General features: G+C 37.7%; 1 protein-coding gene across 8 annotated transcripts in view; it reads right to left on the bottom strand.

Moving 5' to 3' along the window:
- Window positions 1–6607: 6607 nt before the first annotated feature.
- Window positions 6608–8842, bottom strand: part of COBLL1 (cordon-bleu WH2 repeat protein like 1) — a 161047-nt gene continuing 158812 nt past the window's right edge. For all 8 annotated transcript variants that reach the window (XM_032637635.1, XM_032637632.1, XM_032637633.1 and 5 more), the window contains one exon: window positions 6608–7552. In XM_032637635.1, coding sequence (XP_032493526.1) covers window positions 7466–7552 — 87 coding nt within the window. In that variant the 3' untranslated portion in view covers window positions 6608–7465. The remainder of the gene's footprint in view (window positions 7553–8842) is intronic.

The raw sequence follows: 8842 nt of genomic DNA, 5'->3' as shown, positions 1-8842 counted from the left end.
CTGGGACCTCTATAATGCAAATATTCCTGCACTTGGTGTTGTCCCAGGGGTCTTTTAAACTGTCCTCACTTCTTTTCATTTTCTTTTCTTTTTACTATTCAGTGGTAGTGATTTCCACTACTCCATTTTCCAGCTCACTGACCCGTTCCTCTGTATCATTTAGTCTACTCTGGATTCCTTCTAGTGTATTTTTCATTGCAGTTGCTATATTTTTTCATCTGTTTGGTTGTTCCTTATATTTTCTCTTTGTTGAAAACTTCTAACTTCTTGCTCTGTGGATCCGTTCTTCACCGAAGTTCTTTGATCATCTTTACGATCATTACTCTGAACTCTTTTTTGGGTAGATTGCCTATCTTCACTTAGTTCTTCTTCTGGAGTGTTATCTTGTTCCTTTGTCTGGAACATGTTCCTCTGCTTCCCCATTTTGTCTAAGTTGCTATTTGTATATTTATGTATGTGGTAGGTTATTACATTTCTCAACATTGGAGAAGTGGCCCTCTGTAGGAGACATCCTGTGTGTCCCAGCAGCACACTCCCCTCTCATCACCCAAGCTATATGCTCTAGGGGTTCCCCCTAAGAGGGCTGCATGGTTCCTTCTTTTGTGGTGGGCTGATTATGTGGGTCGTCTGGTAGGCTTGGTTGGCCAGTAGCCCAGTTGGTTGCCAGTTCCTGCCCTGTGCAGATGCTGCTGGCTGCTAGTTAGTGGGGCCAAGTCATGAGACAGTTTGCTGCAGAACCCTAGGGGACCCCAGGCTAGTGCTGACTAGCTGGTGGGTGGAGTCAGGGTTCAGAAGACTCCAGGGCTGTTGCCTGCCCACTGTAGGGTGAAGCCAGATCATGGGGTTAGTGCTGGGCTACTGGCTGGCAGAGCCAGGTCCTAGAATCTGGCTGCAGGGCCCAGGGATCCCAGAGCTGTTGTGTTAGATCATTGGTAGGGGAGCAGAGGAACCAGTTCTTGACACAATTAGGTATGGGGTCTGGGGTGTCCTGAAGCTTATGTTGTCCTGCTAGTGGGCAGTGCTGGGACCCAGCTGGTCCCTTGGTAGGGACTGGCCTGCTGTAGGCTGTCTGGGTCTGCAGGCCACAGGATTACGGTTTTCTTATGTCTGGTGTCTGCCCCCTGGTTGGTGAGGCTGGTCTAGAGGCTAGTGCATGCTTCCTGGAGGGCAGGGCCAGCACCTGCCCACTGCTGGGTGGAGTTGGTTTTTGGTCCTCTGGTGGGGCCATGTCTAGAGGGATATCTAGAGGTGGCTTGGGCTCAAGAAGTCTTTAGGCAGCCTGTCTGCTGATGGGCAGAGTTGTGGCCCTACCTAGTTAGTTGTTTGGCCTGAGGTGTCCCATCCTATAGGATGTTGGGTGGGGTCAGGTCTTGGTGCTAATGAACTAGAGGGAAAGTCCCAAGATGGTCCCTAGCAGCAGTGTCCAAACTCCCAAATATGGCTCCTGTCTATGTCCCCAGGGTAATCCATAGCCACCGCCACCTCTCCAGGACACTCTCCAAGACCAGCGGGTAGGTCTGGCCCAGGCACCTATCGAATTACTGCTTTTGCTCTGGGTCCCAGTGCATGTGAGATTTTGTCAGCACCCTTTAAAAATGAAGTCTCTTTTTCCCCCAGTCCTCTGGGGCTTCCAACATTAAGCCCTGCTAGCCTTCAAAGGCAAATGCAACGGGGGCTTGTCTTCCCAGTGCAGGATACCCAGGCTGGGGAGCCTGGTGTAGGGCTCAGAACTCTCATCCCTGTGGGAGAATCTCTGCAATATAATTATTCTCCAGATTGTGGGTCACCCACCCAGAGGTATGGGACTCTATTGTATTGTGAGTCTGCTCCTCCTGCCTGTCTTGCCTTCTTTATGTCTTTAATTACATAAGGTCTTTCCTGGTAGGTTCTGGTTTTTTTAATTCATGGTTATTCTGCAAATAGTTATGATTTTGGTGTGCTTGTGAAAAGAGGTGAGCTTAGTGTCTTTCTACTCTGCCATCGTGGCCAATCTCTAGCAGAATTTCTTGAGTATAGTGTTTCTTGATGACTTGAAGGTATCTAAAACCCACCAACAGAAGTCATCCACAGGGTTTCTTCACTGTGAACTCTTCAATGAACCTTTTCCTATTCATTACATGAGGTTTTCTCTGATGGTGAACTATCAAAGAGAACAAAGGTTCCACTCTTTTCTGTAATGCCACTTTCTGGTTTCTTGATGTACCTGGGCCTGCTCTCTCCTCTTTTTTCCCCCACATGTTGGATGCTTCTTCTTGCTTCATTTCCTCCTTCCAGATTTTCCTGAAATAGTAGGATTGCCAGATTTGGCAAAGAAAAATATAGGATGTCCAGTTAAATTTAAATTTCAGATCAATGATTAATTTTTTTTAGTGTATACATACATACATATATATATCCCAAATATTCCATGGGACATACCTACACTAAAAAGTAATTCATTGTTTATCTTTGAAATTCAAATTTAGCTGGGAAATCTGTATTTTATCTGGCAACTCTACGAAATAGACAAGTCCAAAGAGCTTTTAAGGGGGCTGTGGATCTCTTTGATATTTGGGCTCTCGTGTTCCCAGTTCTGAACATAAAACGAGAGAGGAGAAAGGGAAAGAAGATATTTCTGCACCACAAATAATAAAGGGATTATTACGTTAGATTTTTTTTTTTTTTTTGAGATAGCTGGGAGCTAGACAGAGAATCTGAGGTGTATTTGTGTTGGATTTAGTAAATAGTCTGTGGAACTATGGGGGAAATAGGGTATGTGGATCTGAACCAATTGAATGAATTTATAATTTGGGTTAGAGTCATATGTATATGAGTTTAAGAGGGTGTGTTGCATCTGTTGGCACATTAATGCTGTATAACAATCAACCATGAAACCTCAGGGGCATTGCTAGTGGGTAAGCATTGATTGCTCTTACACCAGGGTCAGCTTCGGGTGGCTATTTGGCCCTGCTGATCTTGACTGAACTTGCTCCTGTCTAGGGATCTGATTGTTAAATGCTCTAGGCTGACCTCAGTTGGGAGCCCTGCTCCATGCTCCTTTAAGGACCATTCAGCCATCCCAGAGATGTCTTTCTCACAGCATTTCAGGCACAGGGAGAGCAAGCAAAAACATGCAAACTTTGAGATCTAGTCTCAGAATTGGCACTGTGTCATTTCATCTCATTCTGTTAGTCACAAAACCTGTTCCTGTGGGTGGGGAAATGGGTTCTGTCTCTTTAGTGAGAGGAAATGCAAAGTCATGTGGAAAAAGGTGTGGATGCAGGTGAGGTAAAGAATCGGGGCCATCACTATCGTCTACCACAAGGCTTGGGTAGGAACATAATAAGTTGGTAGGTAAAGAAATTTCTTGGTTTGAAAACTATAAGGTTGGAATTGTAGCACTTTTTCTTCAAGATGAGTAATCTGCAAGACTTCCAGATGAATTTCTCCAGTTTGTGACACAGAAATGCCAACAGTGCTATACAGATTACCAGAATGTTTCACAATTTCTCTTGAAATACCTGTCAGAAAAGTTCTTTTGAGAGAGCACATGGTGGCATTTTTTCTTGCCATAAACAAAATACATCTACCCATATGAAGAGTCTGAGGTGTTAAGGATGAAAACTTGCAGGAAAGTGGTAACATTTAAGAGAAAAGCAAGACAGACTGAAGATCCAGAGCAAGTAGGTTACTATTTAAGTGTCCCTTGAAATCTAGCACCATTTTCTCCATCATTTGCAAAGTTTGGCCAGGCGAAAGAGCAAACTAGAAATCAGATGTGGGATTCTGCCACTTGTCTGGTTGTGTGACCTTTGTAAAGTAGCAATTTCTTTGCGTACTTTTTTGTTCCACATGTGGATCAAATAATACAAAAGTTCTGTGTAAACTCTAAAACACCAAATGAATTAGCTATTTTTACATGAAAAATAATCTAAAAAGACCATTCTATCCATGGAAATCTTCACTGTGACCCCCAATTGCAAGTTCCCTTTTCTTTCAAGTCATTTATCAAAGTCAATGGATAGTAAAAACTAGTGAGTTTGATTCTTGGCTCTTTTGTGTTTTTGTCTCTACTGGTAGTGGGTAGGAAAAGAACTGGCACTAGACAAATAATTTTATCAATTGGGATTATTTAAGTTTCAAGTACAAGCAACATTAGGTCTCAGGAAAATGACTGGTCTCATTCAAGGACTTGGGTCAAGTAGCAGAGTGTGGATTATGTTATCTCAGGCCAAGTTCTATGAAAAATGCCAGTGGTAGTTTGTTAGGGATTGCATTGAATCTGTAGATTGCTTTGGGTAGTATAGTCATTTTCACAAGATCTGGTCTTAAAATGGGAGGGAAGGTCACTCTTCAGAAGGATGGGAAGTATATTAGATAAATAATACCTGTTCGCTAATAGTAGTATTAAAAATAGGTAGCTTTGTAAAATGAATTGTGCCAAACACTTTTAAAATTCATTTAATCCTCACAACCATCACCATAAGTATGTTAATTCAATTTTTCAAAGGTGAAAATGAGGTACAGATAAAATAATTTGCCCAAGATCCCATGACTTGTAAGTGGCAGACCTATGATTTGAACCCAAGTATCTTGACTCTAGGCATAACTGTGTACCACAAGAATGAAATTAATAATAGGAGAACAACAAACTGAAACATGATAAGGTTGATCTTTATGTGCAAGAAGGAACATTGCTGGTGCAAAGGCAAGTTGCTAAATAGTATTAGAGTGTGACTTTTTTTAATCTTAAAAACAACAGTAACAACAAATCTGCAAAAATACAAAAGCCGAAAACAAACCTATAAATATGTATTGGATATAAATACATCTATATAGGGATTAATATCAAAACATTAACATTGGTTATCTCTGAAAAGGGGATTGGGATGCTGGAGACAGAAAAGAGGGTAATTTCAAACCCTATAATTTACATAGAATCTGGATAATTTAAAAATAGGTATCATAAAGAAATAACTTGATGGGGAAAAAAAGGAAAAGCAAAATGCCTAGATGCCAAAAATTAAATATGAAAATTGAAAGCTGGTTCTAAATCATTCCTGTATCTTCATTTTGCTGTCACTTAAGGATATGACTAGTTTTCCTATCCTTTCCCAATTGGGTAGAGAGTGTAGCACATGCTTTTCTCCTAAAATAATGTGGACAAGGCAACTTTTTCAGATTGTATGTGTACTAATTGTTCATATATATATCCCCCTAAGTCCTGTGTGATCTTTAAAAAAAATAACTACAAACTATTTCAAGTTTGCTAAAACCTGGAGTAAAACTTGTTTTCAAACCAGTTTGTACTACAAACACAATTGATGCTTCCTATAAATCTCCCCAATCCGATCTTCATTTCTTGATTCCCACCAGCAAACCTGTGTATTTTATTTTTTCTATATTTATAGCCATAATACATAGTATCACTTTGCATATTTTATTATTTTATATAAGCATCATAAAATAAGCATTGTTTTCTTCCTTATTATTTTTGAGATGTATCCATGTGATATGCATAACTCTAATGTGTTCATTTTGACTGTTGTACAAAAGTCTATTATATGAATATACTATCGATGTTTAGCGCTGGTTAGGACTCCTTTCTGCTGTTTATATACAAGGCTGCCATGAACATTTTTACCTCTCCTTAAGCACACACATAAGTACTTCTTTAAGGTAATATGGTAAGAGATCTTTAATTTTACTAGATATTGCAAATTTGATGGTTGTGCCAGGGTATTTTCCCACCACAGTAAAAGAGTTCCCATTGTTTCACTGCCCTTGACAACACTTGCTATTTTGAAACTTACATTTTTACTAATTTGATGGGTGTGATGTGGTACACTTCCTCGTGTTCTTGTGTTTCCTTGATTATTACTGAAGAGTATTTTTTTCCATATGTTTGTTAGCCTTTCAGATTTCCTCTTGTAAGAAATACCCTTTGTTTTTTCAGTGTGTGCATATTTCTATTCAGTAGTCTTTTCATGAGTCTTAGAAATGTGTTTACATTTTATAAATTAACGCTTATATATATTAAAAATTTCTCGTGGCTTATTTTTTCATTTTTATAGTACTTAATGTACATATAAGTTTTAAATTTTAATATTTGTAAATGTATCATATCTTTTATGACTGTGCCTTTGTCTTATTTAAGTAATTTTCCTATGCTGAGGTCTGAAAAATGTTGAATATATTCATCTAAGTTTTAAAATACTGCTCTTAAAAGCTGTCTTTAACTCAAATATATTTGTTTATGGTTTGAGTTAGGAATCCAAATGTATTGTTTTCCAAGTGGATAATCAAACACAGTTTTTCAAAAAGTCACTCCTTTCCCTATTGGTTTATAATGACATAACTTAGGTTTCCATACATGAGGGTCTCTTCAAGTCTGATTCAAGGAAATAGCAGCAATATTTAACTTAATGTGTACTTGCCATGTGTCAAGAACTCTGCTAAGCATGTTATGCATTTTGGAGTTAGAATACATGGGCTCATACACACCAGGGAGCCCTGATAAATGGTCGCTCTTACTATATTACTTATTTGTTTACTGGCTGATGGAGATGTGTTCATCAGGTGAAGTGCAGAGATGTGCTGATTGACACAAACTGCATTTTAAAAAGAATCCCAAATATATAACTTGCTTTTATTAAACAGGGGAAAAAGCAACACATTTTCCAAAGAGGCAGATATCCCAGTAGCTTTAGTAAAAACCAACATAACATCAGTTTGTTTGACAAGCCTTTTAGAATAAGTGAGCAGTTAAATTTTTAAAGTAGGAATTGAACATCAACAAGCTCTAGACCCCAGAACAGTTACAAGCCAACAAATTAGACATTGTTTTGCTTAACAATTTTAGCTTTAATGTAAATATATATTACTATTTAGAATATTAGCATCTGAACTACATAATGACTATCACTTTAATTAAAGCCAGGATTTCTGAAACCTTAATGTTTATGTTTAGAGGATGGGGTACCCACCCCATAACATTGTTATATCCATCAATGGAATATTTATTATGGGCTTTAATATAACATAAACATTTCCAATTAAACTGTAACATTGAGGCAGCAAATGTCAGATCTATGTTTGCCTAGTTATTTATGTGTCATACAAATATAAGTCTATGAATCTTAATTTATCCCTTTGTCTAAGTCACGATTGTAGAGAATGTGTCAATAAGTGAAATCAACAAAAGGTGACTATTTCTCATTTGAGAAAAATGAAAGTCATTAACACCTTGTCTTAAAGTTCTAAAGCAGCATATTCAGTTCTTAAGGCAAAAAAGGCCAAAGATATTATTATAAATTATAAATTCTGGTAATTCTTCTTTTGGCATTAAAAGCCACAGCACAAGTTCTTATGCTTTAATAGATAATATATTAGTGTACATCTGGACATACATTTGCTAACATTCTCCATCAGTATGAAGTCGTTCTGTGCAATAGAGCTGGTGAAGTGCGGCATGGCAGGGCAACACTTAATGGCCATCCTGGGCATCAAGGGACATGGAGCGGCTGAATCTTGACCTTCCATTCACAGATACTGTATTTGATGGAACTGCAACCTAAGAGAAAGAAACACACTTTGCACCCATCAATTTAAAATGGGACAGCTGTCTAATTTTCAATTTTCAACAATTAACCACATTTTAACTTCTACTTAATTGTAAATGCTAACATTTAGTATTTATTATTCAATAAATTTCAAATAATCAAGAATAAATGTTCAATCTGCCATGAAATTAAAAATGAGTTATTTCCACAACAAACAAGTTAAATAATCCGTTAACACACCTTAGTCTTTACAAAACTACCAAATCAACTCAAAGGACAAGAGCATAAGCAGACTGCAGGCCAAGTTGTCACTAAAGCACATTTTTAGCTAGATTAATTCTGGTTCCCCCAAAGTACCTTGGAGAATGTAGAAAAATAAAGCAAATTCCACAAAGCAATGAATTCTATAATTTCCATATTGATGACATATATTAACTTGAAATTATTCTCCCAGGTACCCCTCATTTATAAGAAAAACTAGCTTTGGTTTTTAAAATGCCTTCATTTGAAGGGCTAAAAAAGTCAAACCTATGACTGTTTTGCCAAAACAAATGCAGAATGAAAAGGAGTTTATTCACTAGGGAATAAACTCCTAAGTTCCAAAATTCTATGGCAAAGTCTCCTATTTACAAACTGTAAGGGAATAAAAAACACTAAAACAAAATTTCCTAAATAGCTTGAAATTCCAACATTACTTACAGGAATGTAGAAGAAAGTTATCTGGATTCTGAATAGTAGGTATAATATTTTGAAATATTACATATAAAATATGACAATATTTTAAGGAAAATAGTTCATCTCTTGATTGTAATTTGACCAGTTCAGCTTTATAATCAAACATTATCCTCTTTTCATAAGAGAACTGAAGTACAAAAGGCCACAGATTCTGCCTAGCAACAGAGTAAGTTAGTGAAAAGGAAAATAAAGTTGGCAAGTTTAGGTTGGCTTTGGTTTCCTGGTGCTTCATTTCTTGCCTTTTACTAAACAAAGATAGATCATCTAAACTAATCAATTTTCTTGACTGTCTTATGAACCCAGGATGGAGTAGAGTGGTTGACACCATCCACCTGAAATAAAATAGCTAAGAAGAAAAGTTGCCACCAAGGGAAGGAACACTTACTTATCTGCACCCTATTCAGTACTCATGTGGGGCTACTTTCCAAGTACAGCCAACAAACAGGTAATGCAGGTAATGGCTTTTTGTTATGTAATCTTGGTCTGAAAAGTCTCTCTGTGTGTGAGGGGTTATTTTTGTAATTCTTGCCAAAATTGCAGTTCTCATATTCTTTGTAAAGTAAAAG

This window comes from Phocoena sinus, chromosome 7 (assembly GCF_008692025.1).
Source record: "Phocoena sinus isolate mPhoSin1 chromosome 7, mPhoSin1.pri, whole genome shotgun sequence".
Taxonomy (NCBI): Eukaryota; Metazoa; Chordata; class Mammalia; order Artiodactyla; family Phocoenidae; genus Phocoena; species Phocoena sinus.
The sequence above is the reverse complement of the archived record's forward strand: the minus strand, read 5'-3'. Positions and strand labels throughout refer to the sequence as shown.